Source organism: Phoxinus phoxinus (genome assembly GCF_949152265.1).
Source record: "Phoxinus phoxinus genome assembly, chromosome: 22".
Classification (NCBI taxonomy): Eukaryota; Metazoa; Chordata; class Actinopteri; order Cypriniformes; family Leuciscidae; genus Phoxinus; species Phoxinus phoxinus.
Genome location: NC_136897.1, coordinates 29,639,978 through 29,666,053, shown reverse-complemented (window position 1 = coordinate 29,666,053; position 26,076 = coordinate 29,639,978). Strand labels below are relative to the sequence as shown.

The 26,076-nt window shown below is 44.6% G+C and overlaps 1 protein-coding gene across 4 annotated transcripts in view; it reads right to left on the bottom strand.

Annotated features, from left to right (window-relative positions):
• Positions 1–26,076, bottom strand: part of il1rapl1b (interleukin 1 receptor accessory protein-like 1b) — a 235,616-nt gene that overhangs the window by 39,392 nt on the left and 170,148 nt on the right. For all 4 annotated transcript variants that reach the window (XM_079596736.1, XM_079596737.1, XM_079596738.1 and 1 more), the window contains exon 6: positions 19,400–19,474. In XM_079596736.1, the coding sequence (XP_079452862.1) occupies positions 19,400–19,474 (75 nt within the window). The remainder of the gene's footprint in view (positions 1–19,399; positions 19,475–26,076) is intronic.

Below are 26,076 nucleotides of genomic sequence, written 5' to 3'. Positions count from 1 at the left end.
CTGATGATACACACTAACTCACAGCTATTCCCCACAACACACCAACATAAAAGTCTGCTTTATGACAGAAATATATTACTATTGTACAGTAGAATGTACCACTCAAAGTACTAATACTAATAATACATAATCATGATACTAATACTAATCATTTAATAATAATTATTAAAAGATAATTTTTAAAGAATATAATAAAACATTTTATACATGTTTTAATTCAAGCAGTAAACCTCAGCTCTTTGTTTGCCAAGATAACACAGTTTTAGTTCATCATTTTTTTTCTAAATCCTAAAACACCAAATCCAGAAAATTTCAAATGAAACAGAATGTCTGGGAAAATAATGAAACATTTCATATAGGGCACTGTTATTTTAAAATTTCAATAAAATATTAAATTGTTAAACATTTATGAATTAGATTTATTCGACATCATTATTAAAATGTAATTAAAGCATTTAAATGGAATCCCGAAAAAAAAACGAATTTAGGGGGGAAAAATGATGTATTTCATAAGGCCGTATGAATGCGAGCCGTGAGACGCGCGTGAGAGAGGAGAGAGAACACGTGGCCTGCAGGGTTACGGCGCTTCGCTTCAGATGAAGTCTCAGAAGGTCATGCTTTCCTCTGATTAGAAGGTGGCCGTGGCGTGCCAGAGTAACTAATGGTTGACAAAGGTGCATGAAGAAAAGCCTTGATCTCCCAAAGCATCATTATATAAGACCTTGTTCATGTTGCTTCTGTAATAAAGTACTGCTACCTCACTGAAGACTCACAGGCAGCTTCATCTGGCACATATACACATATTCAATATGTGTATTAGTCTCATGCATAATGTCAGATGAACATGTGTACTCTACACCAGAATCTATACTTTAGAGCTTCTACTTTAATAGAACAAAACAAAAGATCTGGTGTTCTCTACTTTGTGCCGCTAGTCTGTCCAGCATTACGCAGCTGCAGTTTGGGAAAAACGGTTTCATTTTTTTCATCTTCTAACAGTGCTAATGAGCTGCGCACAGAGTTGTGCTTTCAGAAGTCAAGTTGGAGATAAAAGAAGGATGAGGAAGTAGGTCAACACTGCGCTCTCTCCCAAAACAGCAGAAATCCACTTACAGCAGAAGCCTGAGATGCCACGGTTCCAGATCTGGGGCCGAGAAACAAACCTGAGGAATATTTCTACACTTCAGAAAGTGAAGTGAGATGTGCTGTTTCCCACTGTCTCACTGTCCCGGCCAGAACACCATCAACGTCCATAAACACATGATGCAGTTAAGACCGTCTAATGAATATTCATGAGCAAATATTATGAATGCTCATCCTCTCAACCGACAGTGAATCTATTAAACATGGAAAACACCTATAGGCAACAATCTGTGGGTGCAATAATCATTTCATTTGCACTTTTACTTTCATAAATGAACACCATAAATCAAACCTGTTCAAACCTGATCCAACCTGATCAAACCTGATCAAACCTGGTCAAACCTAGTCAAACCTGTCAAACCTGTTCAAACCTGTTCAAACCTGATCAAACCTGTTCAAACCTGTTCAAACCTGTCAAACCTGATCAAACCTGATCCAACCTGATCAAACCTGATCAAACCTGCTCAAACCTGTTCAAACCTGATCAAACCTGGTCAAACCTGTTCAAACCTGATCAAACCTGGTCAAACCTGATCAAACCTGATCAAACCTGCTCAAACCTGTTCAAACCTGGTCAAACCTGCTCAAACCTGCTCAAACCTGCTCAAACCTGTTCAAACCTGATCAAACCTGATCAAACCTGCTCAAACCTGTTCAAACCTGATCAAACCTGGTCAAACCTGCTCAAACCTGATCCAACCTGATCAAACCTGATCAAACCTGCTCAAACCTGTTCAAACCTGATCAAACCTGGTCAAACCTGTTCAAACCTGATCAAACCTGGTCAAACCTGATCAAACCTGATCAAACCTGCTCAAACCTGCTCAAACCTGTTCAAACCTGCTCAAACCTGTTCAAACCTGTCAAACCTGTTCAAACCTGTTCAAACCTGGTCAAACCTGATCAAACCTGATCAAACCTGGTCAAACCTGATCAAACCTGATCAAACCTGTTCAAACCTGTCAAACCTGATCAAACCTGGTCAAACCTGATCAAACCTGATCAAACCTGTTCAAACCTGTTCAAACCTGTTCAAACCTGGTCAAACCTGATCAAACCTGTCAAACCTGCTCAAACCTGCTCAAACCTGTTCAAACCTGGTCAAACCTGATCAAACCTGGTCAAACCTGCTCAAACCTGCTCAAACCTGTCAAACCTGCTCAAACCTGTCAAACCTGATCAAACCTGTTCAAACCTGATCAAACCTGGTCAAACCTGCTCAAACCTGTTCAAACCTTCTCAAACCTGCTCAAACCTGCTCAAACCTGTTCAAACCTGTTCAAACCTGTCAAACCTGTTCAAACCTGGTCAAACCTGTTCAAACCTGATCAAACCTGATCCAACCTGATCAAACCTGATCAAACCTGCTCAAACCTGTTCTAACCTGATCAAACCTGGTCAAACCTGATCAAACCTGATCAAACCTGGTCAAACCTGATCAAACCTGATCAAACCTGCTCAAACCTGTTCAAACCTGATCAAACCTGCTCAAACCTGCTCAAACCTGCTCAAACCTGTTCAAACCTGTCAAACCTGATCAAACCTGATCAAACCTGTTCAAACCTGATCAAACCTGTCAAACCTGTTCAAACCTGGTCAAACCTGTCAAACCTGTTCAAACCTGGTCAAACCTGATCAAACCTGCTCAAACCTGTTCAAACCTGATCAAACCTGGTCAAACCTGCTCAAACCTGTTCAAACCTATTCAAACCTATTCAAACCTGATCAAACCTGTTCAAACCTGTTCAAACCTGTTCGCTATGGAAACAAAAGGCTTAATTGATCTCTGCATGCCTGCAACCCGCACTGAGAGACAGAGTGACACGCGTTTAGATGTTCAAACCTGATCAAACCTTTTCAAACCTGTTTAAACCTGGCATTTGGACTTTGAGTGGATTCCCCTGGGGCGACGTCTAAGGGCAATTAAATGTTCTACAAATCGCTATAAATTTACTTTCGTGCCTGAAGCAATACGTCTATGTAATAAATGTAGGTGATTTTTTATTTTATTTTATTTTTTATGTATTTGAATGTGCTAAGTGTTTTATGTAAAGCACCATGTAAGCTCAAACTAATTGCCCCACGGAGATTGATAAAGCTCTAAACTAAAACAAAAAAAAGACCGGAATTTGCTACATTTATACCCTAATACCCCTCGTTTGTAAATCTGGTATAAAAATAAAGTAAATTAAAGTTTTTTAGAAATGTAAAAATGCAGGAAGTTTTGTGATGGGTGGGTTTATTGGTTGGTTCAGTGTGTGTGTGTGCATGTGTGTGTGTGTGTGCACAGTATGTAATGGTCTGTAACACTGTTTGACATGAACACATAATTATGGCGAGACCTCCACACATGGTCATAGGAACATCAGCTAGTCTCTGTTTATATTTTAATGTTGTGTATAAGACATGAGATGACTTGACCTGAAAGTATTTACGTATTTTCAAAAGCATAAACCGCAATTACACAGAGAATCATCCATTTGATGAATGTTTTGCGTTCAGCATATTTGCAAGGCTTTCATGAATTTCTTTGCCTGATTCACATAATTCTGATTACAGGCTCAATCCCCCACAACCAGATGTCACATTCCGGCTTGTTGGTTTTGTGTTTTCATCTAAACGCGTGTCACTCTGTCTCTCAGTGCGGGTTGCAGGCGTGCAGAGATCAATTAAGCCTTTTGTTTCCATAGCAATTGGATCTGTAATTACACACACTCATTTAAACACAGCATGTGAATATGATGTAGAGCTGAGAAACCCCACTGATGCAAAGTAATCTTAAATCACTGCAGATGTGTGTGTGTGTGTGTGTGTGTGTGTGTGTATGTGTGTGTGTGTGTGTGTGTGTGTGTGTGTGTGTGTGTGTCTGTGTGTGTGAGTGAGTGAGTGAGTGAATGAGTGAGTGAATGAGTGAGTGAGTGAGTGCGCGTGTGTGTGTATGCATGTGTACGCGTGCGTATGTGTGTGTGTGTGTGTGCGTGTGTGCGCGTGTGTTTGTGTGCGTGCATGTGTGTGCGTGTGCGTGCGTGTGTGTGCGCGTGTGTGTGTGTGTGTGCGCGCGCGCGCGTGTGTGTGCGTGCGTGCGTGCGTGTGTGTGTGTGTGCGCGTGTGTGCGAGCGCGTGCGCGCGTGTGTGTGCGCGTGTGTGTGTGCGCGCGTGTGTGTGTGTGTGTGTGGACAGGAATAAAAGAGGATGAGGACTCGTTTAGGAGGACAATCTGTTTCCTGAGCCATTGTCACTAAACGTGACAGAATCTGCTTGTTACGGGAGGCTTCGGGTCACACATGCTCTCTGAGCCTCTATTTAGCAACACAAAGCCTGCAATTATTGCTGTCCATTTGTGAATTTGCACTGTAATTTAGCTCTGAGAAATCTCTGCCAGTTGCTGCAGCTCACAGTAACAATGGCTCTGTCCCTGAAGCCTGTTTCCGGGCTAAGATAATGCCGTTTACTTTTCCTTTTCTTATGCCACTGTCATCTCATCTGCTCTGTCTTCTGCATCGCTGCGAGATTGCCTGATGGCAACACATACAGCACTTCGGCCGTCAGGCAAAATCAATGATGAAACCATGTTCAACTCCAGGGCAATCAGACACTTAGGGCCCTATCTTGCACCCAGCGCAATTGACTTTGTACACGACGCATGTATTATTCCTATTCTGCACCCGCGCACAGCGGACTCTTCCCTCCACAGACGCACGTCAGTAAATTAGGGAATGAACTTGTGCTTGCGGGGGCGGTTCGGCGAAAAGAGGAGTGTGTTCTGGCGCAAACGTTCCCTGGTTTATTCCCAGAATTATTTTATTCGACCAGCCTCCCACTGAAAGCTTACATTCCGGAGAAGAGAAAACACAACTGCCCACATTCATAAGGATAAGAGAAAATGCCTCTTCTGGAATCTACTTGCTGCACTAACTGCCACAGACTTTTACAAAGGATTGCGGGACCACCAAACCAGACAGAACACACAACAGAGCTCCGTCATGGACGCCCTCAGCAGACAGCCGGTGAGTCCCATGAATCTAGTGCTCCTCAACAGGCCCTACTGAGTGTAGATCGACTTACAAAGCGATGGCACAATCAGGGAGCGAGACCCAAAGGCACTCGAGACATCAGATTGTCACGAGTATCACATATTCTATCTCAATGGTGGCGGCGCGTGAACATCGCGAGGCTCAGCGTCTTTCCAGAATCTGCTATTTAGCGTTTTTTTTATGTACTTTTAACTGGATTATTCATCCCGAATTGCTGTACGTTGCTGACTTACAGCAGACAGGAGCTTCTGGACATTTGGATTCAAAACTCCAATAGCTTTATCGCCAATCTCCGACTCATCCCAGAGATCTCCAGAACATAGGAGGCTGCTCACTCTTCCTGGCCGGGCGGAAGTGCACGCAGACGGCGCCGAGAACGTAAACAAAGGCGGGGTAGGCGCGGAGGGCTACGAGCTAGGTTAAAGTTAACACCACACCGGCTCCCTTTACCTAGCATTCTCCTCGCCAATGTCCGTTCTCTGGCAAACAAAATGGATGAAATACGGCTCTCCATCACCAACAACAGATGGATTATGGACTCGAATGTCATGATTTTCACCGAAACATGGCTAAACAACAGCTACCCGGAAAATGCTATTGAGTTAGTAGGACGCCACACACACCGAGCTGACAGGATAGCAGATGACTCCGGCAAGATGACTCCGGTGGAGGTTTGTGCATTTATATCAACAATGCTTGGTGCATGAACTCTGCTACTACCGAGAGTCACTGCTCACCTAATGTGGAGTTTTTAATGGTCAAATGCAGACCTTATTATCTTCCTAGAGAACTTACTTCGATCATACTCACTGCAGTGTATATCCCCCCGGATGCTAATGCTAAGCTGTCTATGAAAGTACTTTATGCAGCCATTAGCAAACACCAGACTAAACACCCTGAGGCTGCTTTTATTGTTGCTGGTGACTTCAACCACTCCAACCTGAAGACAGTCCTCCCCAGATTCCACCAACATGTCTCCTATCACACCAGAGGGGACAAGACTTTGGACCATGTTTATTCCAACATGTCTGGAGCCTATAAAGCAACACCCCTCCCCCACATTGGACAATCAGACCATCTCTCCCTGTTCCTCACACCTCGGTACTCACCACTTATCCAACGTGTGAAACCCACTGTGAGGACAATAAAAGTGTGGCCAGAGGGGGCAGACGCTGTGCTCCAGGACCGGTTCAAAAATACAGACTGGAATATGTTCATCCACACAGACTTCGACCAGTACGCCACATCTGTATTGGACTACATCTTCACTACTACACACAGTGTCACCACCCAGAAACAGATCACCATGTACCCCCAACCAGAAGCCTTGGATGAACCAGGATGTCCGTCTCCTCCTGAAGGCCCGTAATACCGCCTTCAGGTCAGGAGATGCACAGGCCTACAGTACAGCCAAGGCTAAGCTGAAGAGAGGCATCAAAAATGCCAAACACCACTACAAAGGAAAGGTAGAAGACACTTCTCCAACTCCAACCCCCAACGTATGTGGCAAGGACTCCAGATCATCACAGACTACAGGACCACCAAACCCTCCCCGCATCCTCTGATGTCTCCTTCCTCAACGAGCTCAACAACTTTTATGCTCGTTTTGAGCTGGGGAACTCAACAACTGCAACTAAAGCAGAGGTGACTCCAGACCACCAACCACTGACTCTTTCCCCCACCGATGTAGGAGCGGTGCTGAGCAGGCTTAATGTCCACAAGGCTGCAGGTCCTGATGGCATCCCTGGGCGTGTTCTCAGAGCGTGTTCTGTGGAGCTGGCAGGAGTGCTGACGGACATATTCAGTCTGTCCTTGGCCCATGCTGTGGTACCGGCCTGCTTCAAATCCACCTCCATCGTTCCGATACCCAAAAACTCCAAACCATTGAGCATCAACGACTACCGCCCGGTAGCCCTCACCCCAATCATCACTAAGTGCTTAGAGCAGCTAGTCCTAGCACACCTCAAATCCTGTCTCCAACCCACCCTGGACCCTCACCCATTTGCATACCGTCAGAACAGGAGCACAGAGGATGCAGTCTCTATAGCACTGCACTCTGTCCTCTCACACCTGAACAATAAAAACACCTATGCCAGAATGCTGTTTATAGACTTCAGTTCAGCGTTCAATACAATCAATGCCCTCACAACTCATCAGGAAACTCACAGACCTAGGCGTCAGTTCCTTCATGTGCAACTGGTTACTGGACTTCCTGATAACCGCTGCTCATCCATCATCACAATGAACACCGGTGTACCACAAGGCTGTGTGATGAATCCCTTCCTCTACTCCCTCTACACCCATGACTGCAGACCTGTCGATGGTTCCAAAACCATCATTAAGTTTGCAGATGACACCACGGTGATCAGCCTCATCAAAGACAGCAACGAGGCCGCTTACAGGGAGGAGGTGGATCGTCTGGCTGAGTGGTGCGACACCAACAACTTGCTGCTCAACACCGAGAAGACCAAGGAGCTCATCGTGGATTTCAGGAGGAATGCTGACCAACATCCACCCATCCACATCAAAGGGACGGCTGTGGAGCGTGTGAACAACTTCAAGTTCCTGGGAGTCCACATCTCCGAGGATCTCACCTGGACGACCAGCTGTTCTAAGCTGGTCAAGAAGGCTCACCAGCGCCTCTTTTTTCTGAGGACTCTGAGGAAGAACCACCTGTCCTCAGACATCCTGGTGAACTTCCACCGCTGTACAATTGAAAGCATCCTGACCAACTGTATAACAGTCTGATACGGGAGCTGCTCTGCCTCGGACCGGAAGGCGTTACAGAGGGTGGTGAAAGCAGCCCAGCGCATCACCGGAGCACCACTACCTTCCATAGAGGACATCTACAGGAAGCGGTGTCTGAAAAGGGCTGGGAAAATCATCAAAGACCCCAGTCACCCAGCACACGGACTCTTCATCCTCCTGCCCTCTGGGAGGCGCTACAGGAGCCTCCAGACTAAGACCACCAGGTACCGGAACAGCTTCTTTCATACAGCTGTCAGACTCCTGAATTCTGCCTCCTGACATCTTACCCACATTAAACCCATGGACTGAAAAACAAACAAACGGCCGACCATATCCTCATACCCACAAAAATAACATGGACTGAACCATCACTTACAGCCACTTGCCCTTTATATCATTACTGTATAATTTATCCATATATATTACACTGATTTTAACTGCACTACTGTAAATACTGTATAGACATCATACTGCTATATTCTTGCTAAAAGCACTTCTGGATGGATGCAAACTGCATTTCGTTGCTTTATACTTGTGACATGTGCAATGACAATAAAGTTGAATTCTAATTAAAATTCTAATTCTAATATTGCCGCAGTAGCTTCCTCTACCACAGATACGGCTCTGACAAGGGTTGCAAACACTGGTCTCCTACCACTGCCTATACATCTTGAGAACAGATTTGAAGTATTAATGAATGTAAATGAGGAATCCCCAAACGTGATGAATGTGATCGAACACAGACTGAATAAGCCAGTAGCTAACACTGATGCTAACTTGCACTCAAGGTCGAGCAGACAGCGCAGCCGAGCACACGACTCTGATAGTGGGTGACTCCATAATCAGAAACATTAGTAGGAGGGATACAACTACGTGCTGCCTTCCACAAGCAACAACTTCTGATGTAAACAGGGAACTTGAGAACATTCTGATGAAACATAAGACTGCAAATCGACTCATTCATGTTGGGGAAAATGATATTCATAAAGAGCCGTCAGAACTCCTCAAGAAGAATTTCAATGAACTTTTTGAAACACTTAAAAAACTGAAAGTACAAACATTCATCAGTGGACCACTCCCAGCAAGTCAAGTCTAATCAAGTCAAGTCACCTTCATTTATACAGCGCTTTTAACTATGTAGATTATTTCATAGTGGTTTAGATTATTTCAAAAACTGCAATATAAAAGGAGTGAACTTCATTGACAACTTCAATCTTTTCTGGAGTCAGAGGCAACTATTCCAACAGGACGGCCTCCCAAACAAACTTGGTTCAAGAGTGCTAAAGGACAATATCTACTTCTCCCTCAATCATCCTTCTGCAGTGTGTGCCAATCCACTCAACCTGAATGGCACACACACACCTGGACACAGTACGAATGACCACAGGACTTCACTCCAGCACCTGAATGGACATGCGGTTGACACGTCACACAAGGACAATGATAACACCACTCAGCCACAACAACTTCTGCTCACGGACACAATCTCAGCTGAGCCCTGCCCACAGACAGACTGTGACATACTAGAACTGCTCCAAGACTCAGCACCCAAGGACGACTTCCTGGAAAACCGCCAGAGACACCAGGTCAGCATATTACAGCCTCCGATATCACCAGAACAACAACAGCCCCTCTCACCAGACACGCTATCTCTATCTCCACCATCTCCACTTCTGGGCTTCTCAGATAAAATGGAAAAACTGGTGTACGCTGGAACCAAACTATCCCACTCTTTCGCAAGCCCCCAGATATCAACCAAAAAACGGCAGGCAGTAGTACAGTAGGCCTATTCTTTATTAGTTACAGTTACACATAAAAAAACCTCCCAAACAAAATAAGCTGAATATAAACAGCTATAAACCCAGAGAACCGGTGAGAACACACAGCTCTAGACTTACAGACGTGATCAATCACGGTAACAAGTGTGTGGAAGTTGAATGAAATCAAAACAGCGTAACGTCCACATGACCGACTGACAGTGTGTGTGTGTGTGTGTTACTGTGTGTCGCTCATGAGCTCAGCGCTTCTCAGATGTGTGTGTGTGTGTGTGTGTGTGTGTGTGTGTGTGTGTGTGTGTGTGTGTGTGTGTGTGTGTGTGTGTGTGTGTGTGTGTGTGTGTGTGTGTGTGTGTGTGTGTGTGTGTGTGTGTGTGGCTCATGAGCTTAGTGCTTCTCAGATGTGTTTTCACCCGCATAGGGAATCTTGATTTGCGCAGTGAATTCATGACAGTCACACAAACCGTAGGTTTCTCTCAGATCAGCAGAATGTGTGAGCGAGAACCTCAGCTTCAGCTTCAGACACAAAAATCAATGCATGACTAACCATAACTGTGATAATCTGGCAGACGCATACGTTTCCATGGAGTTTATCTTATATAAGCACTGCAGAAAATCTCTACTGCTTTTTCTTTCTAAGTTTTGCTTTATAAATATTAGTAATAATAGTATTTTAATATACTGTATATCTTGTGTATATATATATATATATATATATATATATACTTTGTATGATTGACATGCTAAAATCATAAATCAACACATTCTATCAAAACAGAGTAATATTTTTTTTTCTGATTGTATATTGATAGCTTATTACTGGAACTAATTTATACCTAGGGTTAGGGTTAGGGTAAACCCAGCTACAAGTACACCCTGAGTCTGTCATTTGTCAAGTAAAAAGTATTTTGGCTCCTGAACATGTTTTGTTTTTGAAGTCATTGGCATGGGGATTATCATAACCCATGTCACAATGCATTCATATTAAAAATAATAATGGACTCCATGAAAATGTTAATGGTAAAGCTATCACAAATGTGATACTAGCATCATTTTGAGATATCTGAAATTAATGATAACTTCAATTCAGTGAACTATTCGTCTGATTCGACAGATCAAACTGGTAACTCCTATATGAATGTTCATTAAAAGAGACAAAATTAGTTCCATTCATTTGTCAATCCACTCGTGGACAGTGAACAGTGTGTGTACAGCGAGTGAGATGTCAGGAGTGTCAGGACGAGACTCTCTGTACGTCAGTCGGTGCACATGGACATGGAAACTGCCTCGGTTACATATGGACTGCATTTATACAGCGCTTTCACAGACCAATGGCCACCTTTACATATTGCCTCACATTCACCCATTCATACACCGATGGCGTGTGTGTGTGTGTGTGTGTGTGTGTGTGTGTGTGTGTCGGGAGCAGCGGGGGTTAGGGGTCTTGCTCATGGACACCTCGACACTTGGTCAGGTGAAACCGGGGATAGAACCACCAACCTTCCAGTTTGTAGACAACCATCATGAACCACTGAGCCACTGCCGCCATATAAGCGGTTCACGTTTGTAAGTTCACTGTAGACTGAATTCTGCACACACTCTTTTTCCCGACAGTATTTAATGGTGTTATGTGTCAGTCCTCATCTATTTATCTGTCAGCATTTCATTCTCCTACCTAAAATCTCACTAAACGAATGTGATGTTAACCAAACTCAACGTGTCCACTGAACCGGGCATTCAGAGATTCTGTCAGCCGAGTCAAGATCTCTGTCATCTCATCCGTGTGTGTGTTAGGAAAGGATCAACGGTAAGTGACCGTCACCGTCCCTGAAGGACACAGCATGAGTTCTGTCTTCAGCTCTTCTGGTAGAGGAGCACACACACACTCAGAGGAGCAGAACACACTCAGAGGAGCAGAACACACACTCAGAGGAGCAGAACACACACTCAGAGGAGCAGAACACACACTCAGAGGAGCAGAACACACTCAGAGGAGCAGAACACACTCAGAGGAGCAGAACACACACTCAGAGGAGCACACACACACTCAGAGGAGCAGAACACACTCAGAGGAGCAGAACACACACTCAGAGGAGCAGAACACACTCAGAGGAGCAGAACACACACTCAGAGGAGCAGAACACACTCAGAGGAGCAGAACACACTCAGAGGAGCACACACACACTCAGAGGAGCAGAACACACACTCAGAGGAGCAGAACACACACTCAGAGGAGCAGAACACACACTCAGAGGAGCAGAACACACTCAGAGGAGCACACACACTCAGAGGAGCAGAACACACACTCAGAGGAGCAGAACACACACTCAGAGGAGCAGAACACACACTCAGAGGAGCAGAACACACACTCAGAGGAGCAGAACACACTCAGAGGAGCACACACACACTCAGAGGAGCAGAACACACTCAGAGGAGCAGAACACACACTCAGAGGAGCAGAACACACTCAGAGGAGCAGAACACACAGTCAGAGGAGCAGAACACACACTCAGAGGAGCAGAACACACAGTCAGAGGAGCACACACACACTCAGAGGAGCAGAACACACACTCAGAGGAGCAGAACACACACTCAGAGGAGCAGAACACACTCAGAGGAGCAGAACACACACTCAGAGGAGCAGAACACACACTCAGAGGAGCAGAACACACTCAGAGGAGCACACACACACTCAGAGGAGCAGAACACACAGTCAGAGGAGCACACACACACTCAGAGGAGCAGAACACACAGTCAGAGGAGCAGAACACACACTCAGAGGAGCAGAACACACACTCAGAGGAGCAGAACACACTCAGAGGAGCACACACACACTCAGAGGAGCAGAACACACAGTCAGAGGAGCACACACACACTCAGAGGAGCAGAACACACAGTCAGAGGAGCACACACACACTCAGAGGAGCAGAACACACTCAGAGGAGCAGAACACACACTCAGAGGAGCAGAACACACACTCAGAGGAGCAGAACACACTCAGAGGAGCAGAACACACACTCAGAGGAGCACACACACACTCAGAGGAGCAGAACACACACTCAGAGGAGCACACACACACTCAGAGGAGCAGAACACACACTCAGAGGAGCACACACACACTCAGAGGAGCAGAACACACACTCAGAGGAGCAGAACACACACTCAGAGGAGCACACACACACTCAGAGGAGCAGAACACACACTCAGAGGAGCACACACACACTCAGAGGAGCAGAACACACACTCAGAGGAGCAGAACACACTCAGAGGAGCAGAACACACACTCAGAGGAGCACACACACACTCAAGTCAAGTCAAGTCAAGTCAAGAATATTTGTATAGCGCTTTTCACAATACAGATTGTATCAAAGCAGCTTCACAGTATTAAATTAAAATAATAATAAAACGTCCATGTTTGGTAATGCTAATCAATAGTAATATTGATTGATTCATTAAATTGAATATCCCCAACTGAGCAAGCCAAAGGCAACAGAGGAGCAGAACACACACTCAGAGGAGCAGAACACACACTCAGAGGAGCAGAACACACTCAGAGGAGCAGAACACACTCAGAGGAGCAGAACACACTCAGAGGAGCAGAACACACACTCAGAGGAGCACACACACACTCAGAGGAGCAGAACACACTCAGAGGAGCACACACACTCAGAGGAGCAGAACACACACTCAGAGGAGCAGAACACACTCAGAGGAGCAGAACACACTCAGAGGAGCAGAACACACACTCAGAGGAGCAGAACACACTCAGAGGAGCAGAACACACACTCAGAGGAGCAGAACACACACTCAGAGGAGCAGAACACACTCAGAGGAGCAGAACACACACTCAGAGGAGCAGAACACACACTCAGAGGAGCAGAACACACACTCAGAGGAGCAGAACACACACTCAGAGGAGCAGAACACACTCAGAGGAGCAGAACACACACTCAGAGGAGCAGAACACACACTCAGAGGAGCAGAACACACACTCAGAGGAGCAGAACACACACTCAGAGGAGCACACACACACTCAGAGGAGCAGAACACACACTCAGAGGAGCAGAACACACACTCAGAGGAGCACACACACTCAGAGGAGCAGAACACACACTCAGAGGAGCAGAACACACACTCAGAGGAGCAGAACACACACTCAGAGGAGCACACACACTCAGAGGAGCAGAACACACACTCAGAGGAGCAGAACACACACTCAGAGGAGCAGAACACACACTCAGAGGAGCAGAACACACACTCAGAGGAGCACACACACACACACACTCAGAGGAGCAGAACACACACTCAGAGGAGCAGAACACACACTCAGAGGAGCAGAACACACTCAGAGGAGCAGAACACACACTCAGAGGAGCAGAACACACACAGAGGAGCAGAACACACACTCAGAGGAGCAGAACACACTCAGAGGAGCAGAACACACACTCAGAGGAGCAGAACACACACTCAGAGGAGCAGAACACACACTCAGAGGAGCAGAACACACACTCAGAGGAGCAGAACACACTCAGAGGAGCACACACACTCAGAGGAGCAGAACACACACTCAGAGGAGCAGAACACACACTCAGAGGAGCAGAACACACACTCAGAGGAGCAGAACACACACTCAGAGGAGCAGAACACACTCAGAGGAGCAGAACACACACTCAGAGGAGCAGAACACACACTCAGAGGAGCAGAACACACACTCAGAGGAGCACACACACACTCAGAGGAGCACACACACTCAGAGGAGCAGAACACACTCAGAGGAGCAGAACACACACTCAGAGGAGCAGAACACACTCAGAGGAGCAGAACACGCACTCAGAGGAGCACACACACACTCAGAGGAGCAGAACACACTCAGAGGAGCAGAACACACACTCAGAGGAGCAGAACACACTCAGAGGAGCAGAACACGCACTCAGAGGAGCAGAACACACTCAGAGGAGCAGAACACACTCAGAGGAGCAGAACACACTCAGAGGAGCAGAACACACTCAGAGGAGCAGAACACACTCAGAGGAGCAGAACACACACTCAGAGGAGCAGAACACACTCAGAGGAGCAGAACACGCACTCAGAGGAGCACACACACACTCAGAGGAGCAGAACACACTCAGAGGAGCAGAACACACACTCAGAGGAGCAGAACACACTCAGAGGAGCAGAACACGCACTCAGAGGAGCACACACACACTCAGAGGAGCAGAACACACACTCAGAGGAGCAGAACACACACTCAGAGGAGCAGAACACACACTCAGAGGAGCACACACACTCAGAGGAGCAGAACACACACTCAGAGGAGCAGAACACACACTCAGAGGAGCAGAACACACTCAGAGGAGCAGAACACACACTCAGAGGAGCAGAACACACACTCAGAGGAGCAGAACACACACTCAGAGGAGCACACACACTCAGAGGAGCAGAACACACACTCAGAGGAGCAGAACACACACTCAGAGGAGCAGAACACACACTCAGAGGAGCAGAACACACACTCAGAGGAGCAGAACACACACTCAGAGGAGCAGAACACACTCAGAGGAGCAGAACACACACTCAGAGGAGCAGAACACACACTCAGAGGAGCACACACACACACACACTCAGAGGAGCAGAACACACACTCAGAGGAGCACACACACACTCAGAGGAGCATAACACACTCAGAGGAGCAGAACACACTCAGAGGAGCAGAACACACTCAGAGGAGCAGAACACACACTCAGAGGAGCAGAACACACTCAGAGGAGCACACACACTCAGAGGAGCAGAACACACACTCAGAGGAGCAGAACACACACTCAGAGGAGCAGAACACACTCAGAGGAGCACACACACTCAGAGGAGCAGAACACACACTCAGAGGAGCAGAACACACACTCAGAGGAGCAGAACACACACTCAGAGGAGCAGAACACGCACTCAGAGGAGCACACACACTCAGAGGAGCAGAACACACACTCAGAGGAGCACACACACTCAGAGGAGCAGAACACACACTCAGAGGAGCAGAACACGCACTCAGAGGAGCACACACACTCAGAGGAGCACACACACACTCAGAGGAGCACACACACTCAGAGGAGCACACACACTCAGAGGAGCACACACACACTCAGAGGAGCACACACACTCAGAGGAGCACACACACACTCAGAGGAGCAGAACACACACTCAAGAGGAGCAGAACACGCACTCAGAGGAGCACACACACACTCAGAGGAGCACACACACACTCAGAGGAGCAGAACACACACTCAGAGGAGCAGAACACGCACTCAGAGGAGCACACACACACTCAGAGGAGCACACACACTCAGAGGAGCAGAACACACACTCAGAGGAGCAGAACACGCACTCAGAGGAGCACACACACACTCAGAGGAGCAGAACACACTCAGAGGAGCACACACACTCAGAGGAGCAGAACACACACTCAGAGGAGCAGAACACGCACTCAGAGGAGCACACACACACTCAGAGGAGCACACACACACTCAGAGGAGCATAACACACTCAGAGGAGCACACACACTCAGAGGAGCACACACACACTCAGAACACACACACACCAAAAAACTTCCTCACGTAATAACCTGCTGGAGCCAGAACTGCAGATCTACATAATGTTCATCCACAGGATCATGAACACGCACTGGCTACTTCAGTTCCCTGTGACTTCATGCAAACCCACAAAGTGAGATGTTTATATATATGAACGGACTGGTAAAGTCACGTTTATGTTCCCAGACTGCGAATGTGAGGAGTGGTTCCAGTCACTGGATCTGCCAGTGAAGTCTGCGAGGTTCGTGGCTTCAAAGAGTTTCATTTGGGCACCTAACTATCAGGTAAACAGAAGTCATGCTCATGACATAACTAGTACTTCTGCATGGGTAGACGAATAATTCTGATCCACAGTATTGTTGTTGTCTGTGGAATTTGATTATGAAGCACCTTCAAATGATGGACTCACAAATTGTGATTCACCAACAGTTGTTTGCACACGCTTAACTCTCCAAAACATTAGATGTGGTTGTCATCTTTTGCTCAATATTACAAAGAGATTCCTTTGTTCCTAAGAATAACACTCAAGAGAACAACATGAGAACTCTCGACTCGACGGAGAACTGCGGCTGGATAAAGTGAATTTGAATCGACTCGCATGGACTGGATCAACTCAAGAGAAAGATGATTTGATTCTGATTCCTGCAGTGACCATTATGTTATCGGATTTCTGAAAATGAAAAGTACAAATCAACAGCTCATCCATTTTCTAGGAAAGCTATCATCATTCCCAATCAATACAAACACAATACAAAGTTCAGTGGATCCTGTACACAACAAACACAAGAAGACAAATAAAGCCTGTTATTTGCTCTGAACTGATTTAGAGATGTCGGTGCTCACGTTCAAAGATAAATCCATTTCAAAGAGATGAAGAAGATTAAACAATATTTAAGTGCTCAAATCTTAAACCTCAATGGACAGGACAGGATAGTTATAACTCAGGGATCGACAGTAACCTCATTTACATTTACTTTCCAGAATGTACGATATTAAAAGGTTCAGCAGAGACAAAGCATGTACAGTCCCCAAATGTAAAGCAGAACTAAAGTACCAATAAAACAAGTCAACATTGTTTGCAAATAAATCTACAGCTAGTTCAAGGTTTCTGGAGGCTGGACAGTCTGACCAATGTCAACGATTCAATATGATGAGAATTGTATTATCTGAGGGAATCATGCTGGCCTTTTATCTGCCATGTAAGTCCTGCCCTGTAACTTGGAAAGCTCAGCTGAATACAGATAAGACTTCCTCAGACTAACGATAAGCTTTCTCTAATTGAGAGAAATGATGTAATATTGATCTGCCGTACAGCCTCACAGCTGTGACATTTACCAAACCGCAGCGGTCGAGGAACAATGGGCCAGGAATCGACATGTGGAAACCTAGAGCTTTCGCACAGTTATATAATTATCAGTTTTGAAAAGGTTCTGTGCACTAGCACATTTAATCAGGCTGATTTGCAATGTAGAAAACAAACTAAAAAAAAAAGAGAGAGAGAGAGAAATATGCCATTTTAAAAACAGTGTACATGCTGTAAAAGATGGTTAAATTATATTTATGGATACATACAGTCGCCAAAATTTGGCAAATATTTTTTTCTTTCTTTATTTTACAGTAAAGATGTTTTTCTATTAAAAATACTGACAATTTTACAGTTCAGATTTGGTTACATAACAATCATGTCACTGTGCATCCAAAGATAACCAATCAAAAATAACTAAATAAATAAAAAACTAAAAACATATAGGCTTTTCCAGAAATAATAGTGCTTGCAAGACAGTACGAGCATAAAGTTCATGTTTTAGTCTTTGATTCATCATGATGCTCAGCGGCACCAGAATCAACATCATCTCAACACAACTACAGACGGATAAATAAAGACCAAGCTTCTTTCTTGTGTTTATTTGCATACAGAATTGTAATATATACATACTAAATTGCAAATGGCAAGAATAATAAACTAACCACAAAAGGGTCATCCGTATTGGTTTTGAAAGGCAAACGTTCTATTAACCTTCTTTACATCCCTCTGGGCTTAAACACTGTAAACGTCTCAGGTTACGTGTAACCCTGGTCCCCGAGAGGGAACGAGACGCTGCGTCGAGACGTGGTGGGAACGCCCCTGCGTGATTGCGTCGTTACACATTTAACAGTGAAACAATTTAAGGATGCGCTCACACTGTGTCGGCGCTTCAAGTGTGTTGTTAAAAGAGTCACACTGCCTGTATTTTATAGCGTAGGTATAAAATGTAAAATGACGCTAGTTCTAGGCAGGTGACTTTCAGGACACGCCGTGGTCTCCGTAGTATTGTGATACGTGAAGAGAGAACGCGCTTGAGCAACAGTTCAGAAAGGAGAAATCAATCTAGTCGACCTGGACACGTGAATGAGGCGAAATCACATCCATCGCGCCGCAGGACCGCCAGACAAGACCGCGTCTTAACATTCACTTAACATGGAAATCACCGCTCCAGACGCTCTATCCGCGTTCGGAGTGATCGCAGCAGTTGCATAATAAAATATTGTTCACAAATGATTGGCCACACACTTTCTAAATAGTAAAAGTATAGCGCATCTACTAATAACATATTTTTTACCGATGCAGATATGTTAGAAACGATGCATCGTGATACAAATGCTAACTTGTATCTGATGAACACTTATTTAAATCGATGCATCGACTCGTTAGCTTTTATGCCGATGCGAATCGGTGAATCTTACCATCACTAATGCCTATAGATCATTATCCAGAGACTCAGAGGTTCCTCAGTCCGGACCAGAGCTTCTTACACTGCACTTCTTCTCTAGTCTTTCAGCAATCATGGTTTCGTGGAGTTATTTCCATATTTCCAGTGATCTGAGCCTGGTTAGTCTTTGTGACAGTGGCATCATTCATGTTCACTCAGTCGAGTCAGTGTCTCTGACACTCATTTAGCCGTAAACGACCATGAAATGCAGCACATAAAAGCTCTATTGTTTTACAAAGGTGCGATTCTGACACATTACACAGGTGATCAAACACAGCACATTCACTCAGCGCAGAAACACACACACAGCACCACACAATAATGCCAGACCCACACACAGTTCCCCAGTCTGGTAATGCTGTCCTTACCCATCTGCATCTCCATGGCGCTCAGCTGGTTCTCGTGCGGGAAGAGGATCTTGGGCGGCTTGTCAGTCAGTGGTGCTGTACAGGAAAACAAACAAACAAATCATTAGTTGCGTGTCAATGCGGTCATCTGTCTCTGGAAAAGCTGCATAATTAAACGCTAAATCCTAAATGACAGTAATTCTAAACTGTCTTTGACAAGTCCGATCACACTGGTTTGATATATCAGAACTGAAAACACTGCATCAGTCAAGGTTCTGAACTATAGTGGATTATATTCCTGTCAGTGATCAATTAGAATGATCGAGTTTAAGTGGCTTAAAGTCACATGACCGAGTCCATGTTCCCTGAACCGCAGGTCTGACACGCTTTATGTTCAAGCTTTTGTTGAGCTTTTCTTTTTCCTGTTGATCTGCAAACTCTCCACAGAGAAAATCTCATTATCGTAATGAGCCTTTGAAATATGCATTAATTATAAGTTTCATGTAAAACTGCTCAGACATATTCTGATCAACAGCCAGATGGAGACATTTCGCTCAGAGAAACTCAGACATGTAGACAAGCAAAAATCAGAAAAATGGCAGTTTGAGCCGTTACACACTGTGCGTGAGTGTGTGTGTGTGTGTGTGTGCGTGAGTGTGTGCGTGTGTGTGTGCGTGTGTGTGTGCGTGTGTGTGTGCGTGTGTGTATGAGAGTGTGTGTGTGTGTGAGTGTGTGTGTGTGCGTGTGTATGAGTGTGTGTGTGTGTGTGTGAGTGTGAGTGTGTGTGTGTGTGTGTGCATGAGTGTGTGTGTGCCTGTGTGTGCGTGAGTGTGTGTGTGTGTGTGTGAGCATCCCTGTTGTCCATCTGTATGGACACATTATTCCACATTTGATAAACGTTTAACCACAAACTAAATGAGTATAAATCTTTGCTCAGCTCTTGTTGAGTTTAATGAGAGCGAGCGCGGTCTTCTGATGTGCAGGTGTTTGCTCAGATCCTCCATCACTGCGGCGTGTGTTTAGAGAAGTTTGTCAAGGGCAGAACTGAACGTGGCAGTGTTCACTTTAATGTTCTACTGAAGAGAACAGATGGCTAATGTGTGACGCTCACATCTGATTGGCCAGCTGAGATTTCAAGATAAAACTAAAGAGAGAGAGAGAGAGAGAGAGAGAGAGAGAGGGAGGGAGAGAGAGAGAGAGAGAGAGGGAGGGAGGGAGGGAGAGAGAGGGAGAGAGAGAGAGGGAGGGAGAGACTTGACTTTAAGATCACTTTATTTACAAAAATATTAAAGATAACATTTTTAGTAAAAATATTTTTTTTAAACCAACTTGAATGAGAGCAATGGATTTAAAAAACAACAACAACAACCTCAGAGTCTCAAGACAAAAAAAAAAAAAAAAAAAAAAAAAAAACAAGAAAAAGAAAAGAAAAAAGGTTTCCCCTTTTTTCCTTTCACGATCAAAACTCACTCATGCATAAATATGGAGACAGCCATCAATGTCAACATCACAAATACATTTTTTTATGCCCCATTTACCTCTGAAACCATCCAAGTCATTAACCAACTTGTAATAGCTAAACTCTATATTTATCCGGGATTTTATTAACCCCTGTAACACTGCAACCACATCAGTTGATCCACCATCATTCAATTTTCTCTTTCGTGACAACCAAATTGCCATTTTTGTTTGCCCAAATAGAAAGTTTAATAAAACATGAACTTCTTTTTTTTTCCTGCAGTACTTAGGCCCATAAATAAAAAACATAGGCATAAAAACTTCCCCCAGGGTCTGACACCACTCTTCTAATTTGTTAAACAATGGCTTTAACCTAAAACAGTCCAAAAACGAATGAAAAACTGTTTCCTGCATCCCACAGAACAGACAGCCCTCCCCTACCTGTGGGTCAAGGTGTGCTCTGTGTCTGTTTGTGGCTATTATCCCATGCACAATTCTCCACTGAAGGTCTCCAGACCTTTTCTCTATAGGAGTCTTGTACAGGGACCTCCAGCAGCCTTTGGGGGAAGCGCCTGGCCCAAAAACCTCCAGCCACTTGGACTCTCTCACACTCTCAAGCGAGTGCAGATGTGACACTTTCACACACAGTACATATAAAGCTTTTTTCCCAGTGTTGCTAAAAAGTTCCAACTGGGGGGTCTTAAAAGAAAGCAGGCCTCCCTCAGCCTCTTGCCATTCTCCAGTGTCTGCTGAAAAAGCCAGTTCTGGGAAAGTAGAGATTTCCTCCTCTCCACCAGACGACTCTAAAACCAGTCTATAGTCCTGGGGCAAAAACTCACATATTTGAGTCAGCATCTTTTCCACCACTCGAACTGATCTAATGTCCAGCTTTTGAGCCAAAATTTCAGCAGATATCCACCCATTCTCAGAAATCAAAAGTCCAACTTTAGTAATGTTTGCAGTCCATAAAGCTTTTCTGAGGGAGACTGAATTGAAAATGTCCAAAGCCAGTGCCGGGTTTAGGAGCAGAGGTTCTTCCCTCATCCACAGGTCCAGCGCACCATTTGGCTCCCGAGATATTTTTAAAAGTGTCCAAGCTCTAAGTACTGACCGATAGAAAGGTGTCAGTCCTGTTAAGTCCAGCTTGTCGATGTCCATGAGAAACAGGTGTCGGTCTAACCCCATGTTGCCTGCTCTCCTCAGAAGGGCACAGGCCACCTCAGCCCAGCTCACGTGCTCCCCGTAGAGTAGTCTCCGAGCCGCCTGGAGTCTGAAGGCTCGGATTCTGGAACTGATGTCGACCAGCCCCTGTCCTCCTTCCTGAATAGGCAGATACAGCACTGGCGCCCTCAGCCAATGCTGTCCTGACCAGAAGAAGTCCACCAGGTTTTTCTGGATTTCCTTTACTAGCTCTTCTGGAGGCTCTAGAATCATCATCCTGTGCCATAACGATGAAGCCACCAGATTATTGCAGACCAGGACCCTCCCCCTGTAGGACAGCCGAGGCAGCAACCATTTCCAGTGAGACAACCGAGCACACACTTTCTCCACTAGGCCCTCCCAGTTTTTCCTTTTAAATTCGTTTACTCCTAAAAACACCCCGAGATATTTAAAGCCTGTTCTCCCCCACTGTAATCCACCAGGAAGTGATGGACTATTCAGACCAAGACCACACCAAAGAGCCTCACTTTTACCCCAATTAACTTTAGCCGAAGATGCCTTCCCGTAACATGCTAGAGCTTCTTTTAAAGATTGAACCTCACTCTGACCACTAATTAACACTGTAATGTCATCTGCATATGCAGAGAGTTTAGTAGGTTCTTTAAAAACCAGTGTACTAACATTTAAGCCCATGAGCTTTCTTCTTAACCTACATAACAGTGGCTCAATAGCTATACTGTATAGCTGACCCGAGAGAGGACACCCTTGCCGAATACCTCTGTGGATCTTCACCGGAGTACTGAGGCCACCAGCCATTTTAACCATACACGTAGCCTCAGTGTATAATAGTTTAATCTTAGAGATAAAAACATCCCCAAATCCAAAAGCCTTTAACGTATTAAAAAGATAAGTGTGGTCAACCCTGTCAAAAGCTTTCTCCTGATCTAATGACAGAAACCCAATATTAATATTGTTTTTAAAAGCAAAATCAAGCATGTCCCGTACCAAATGTAAATTATCTGTGATGGATCGATCTTTTATACAGTAAGACTGGTCCTTGTGTATGATTTCATACAATACAGTATTTAGCCTGTTTGCCAGACATTTAGAAAAGATTTTGTATTCTGAGCATAAAATTGCTACAGGCCTCCAGTTCTTTAATAACATTAAATCTCCCTTTTTTGGGAGTAGTGTTAAAACCGCCCGCCGACAGCTTGTAGGAAGGATTCCTTCTGTAATGCAGTTTTGCAAAACCTCAAAGTAGTCGTGTCCTAAAACAGTCCAAAAGTTCTTATAAAACTCTGCAGGTAATCCGTCCAAGCCAGGTGCGCGTCCTGAAGAGAGACCCATGACTGCAGCGGTGACCTCCTCAAAGGTGAGCTCAGTATCTAACAAGTGTTGGTGCTCTGGAGTTAACACAGGAAGGTCCTGAAGCAGTTCATTTGTGCACTGCTCATCTGAGGTTTCAGCAGTAAATAAATCAGAATAAAAATCCACAGCGATTCTACGCATTGTGACTGGATCAGAGGTTTCTTTTCCATTGTTTTCTTTTAAACAGTACATCTGCTTTTCCTGTCCAGCTTTTCTCTCCAAGTTAAAAAAATAAGATGTAGGACCATCCATGTCCCTTGTTGTTAAAAAACGGCTCCTTACAAGGGCTCCTTTAACTTTTTCATTCAGAATATGGCTCAGCTGGTTCTTCTTTTCTGTCCACAGTTCTTTTAAATCCACAGTATAATTATCAGTCATGGTCTTCTCAATGTCAGTGATCTCTTTTTCTAGCAACTCTAATGTCTTTTTTAAAACCAAAGATGAATGATTTGCATATTGCTGACAGAACCCTTTTATATGAACCTTACTGATTCCCCACCACTGAATTATACTTTCATATAAACATTTTTCAGTTGTACAGGTTTCCCAGAAAACTCTAAAGTTCTCACAGAAGTACTTATCATCCAGAAGTTTAATGTTAAAATGCCAGTAGTAACTCTTTTGAGCTCTTTCCACCAATGAACACTCTATTGTAATGAGTTTGTGATCAGAAAAAGATGTAGGAGTGATAGCTGTATGTTTAACTCTATTTCTCATATTGTATGATGTGTAGAACCTGTCCAATCGTGCCCCAGAACTCCTACCATTACTAAAATGTACCCATGTGTATTGTTGTGCTAATAGATTGTGTTCCCTCCATACATCTGATAAATTTAGTTTTTTTATTACATTGGCCAAAATTGCAGCTGACTTTGCGTGAGGTTCTTCTCCATTCCTGTCTTTTGTGAAATCTAAAGTGCAGTTCCAATCTCCTCCTAAAATGATTAAATCCCCATCCTGTTGTTGGCTTAAAATTTTCTCCAGTTTGGCAAAAAAATGCAACCTGTCTGGTCCTAAATTAGGAGCATAAATGTTTATGAACACAAAAACTAAATTTCTAATTTCAGCCCTAATAAGCAATAATCTCCCTGGTTCTACCTCATTTTTTAATAAAATTTTTGCTTTAAGGCCAGGTGAAAAAAGCACAGCCACTCCAGCACTAAGATTAGTCCCATGACTGAGAACCTTCTCACCCTCCCACCACAAACCCCAGTCAACCTCATTTCTTTGGTCACTATGGGTCTCCTGCAAAAAGACAACGCTTAGGTCTTTCAGGCGTATCGTTTCTGAAAGTAACCAATTTTTCTTCCCATCCCTCATCCCATTTACATTTAGGGATCCCACCCGTAAGGTCTCCATAAGGAAGAGAGAGAGAAAAAGAAAGCAGTAGAGAAAAGAGAGATTAACTGTCATCATTATTTAGTTTTTCCCCTCGCTTTTCCTACTTTCTTACCTAATCTTAAAGTTGTTATATGTTTCTTTAATCGAAACCTCTTTTGTTGTGAAAGCTCTTCATAGTTGCTCCTTTTTCTAGCACACATTACAGAAGCAATAAACTTTTCCACATCAGGGAAGTAATCCCCTATTTCAACACCAGGTTTTCCTTTTGTTTTGTCAAGAAAAGAGTTGATTTGTTCAACTGTATACAAATCTTTACCAACCTCAGACCACTGCCCATCATCTTTCATTCCATCATTACTACACTGAGATAAATCCTCCATTTCATCATCCATGTTACCCTTTTCATCTTCTACCTGTACTGTATCATTACTCTGACATACATCCTCAACATCATCCTGAGTCTCACTCGTATCAACAACATCAGACACACACCCTGATTTATCAGGAACATAACTGCAGCCAGGTTGTTCCTCACTCCCAATATTTACATCATTTTCACTCACCTCTTGCTGTCCCTGCTCTTCCTCTGTAGTGACTTTATCCTGCTCCTCAGCGTCCCGTGTTCCTGTGTTATTTACTGATTGATCGCTTTTGTTTGCGTCAGATGTGGACTCGCGCTGTTCGTCTCTATGTGGACATGCAAAGCGCTTATGGCCCAGATCTCCACAGTCAAAACACCGTAAACTGTCAGTAGTGGCATAAACCATGAACGAATTCCCACCTTGAATGACACGGAAAGAGACTTCCAAAGTTCGCTCCGGTGAATTTAAAAACATGTAAACCTGGCGTCTAAACGAAAGGACGTGCTTTAACGCGGTGTTTTTACACCCTAACGGAATCATTCGGACGGGACCCGCGATTTTACCAAATCTTTGCAGCTCTTTGGTGATAACATCATTAGATACAAAAGGCGGGACGTTTGAAATGGTTACTTTAGTTGCTGGAGCAGATAGCGGGGTTACCGGAACATATGCTTCCTTCACCCATATACCACTGACAGTCAACTGATTAACTAGCGCCTCAGATTTTAAAAACACAACAACTGCTTTATTCATCCGAGAGGCAGATACAACATTCTCAAAATCCACCTGCTCTCCTATCACCAGCAGCAGATCCTCCACTGTCACTCCGGGCTCCGGCACACACCTGCACCCGTTACGCAGTGACAGTGTTGGCGTTCCTGGCGTGGGAACCGACGCCATGGTGGCGTCTCAAAACGCACACACACTAGAAAAAAATCTAATCTCTCCTACTCTGTGAAAAAACGAGGGGAAAAGAAAAGTAAAAAGAAAAATAGGGGGAAAAAA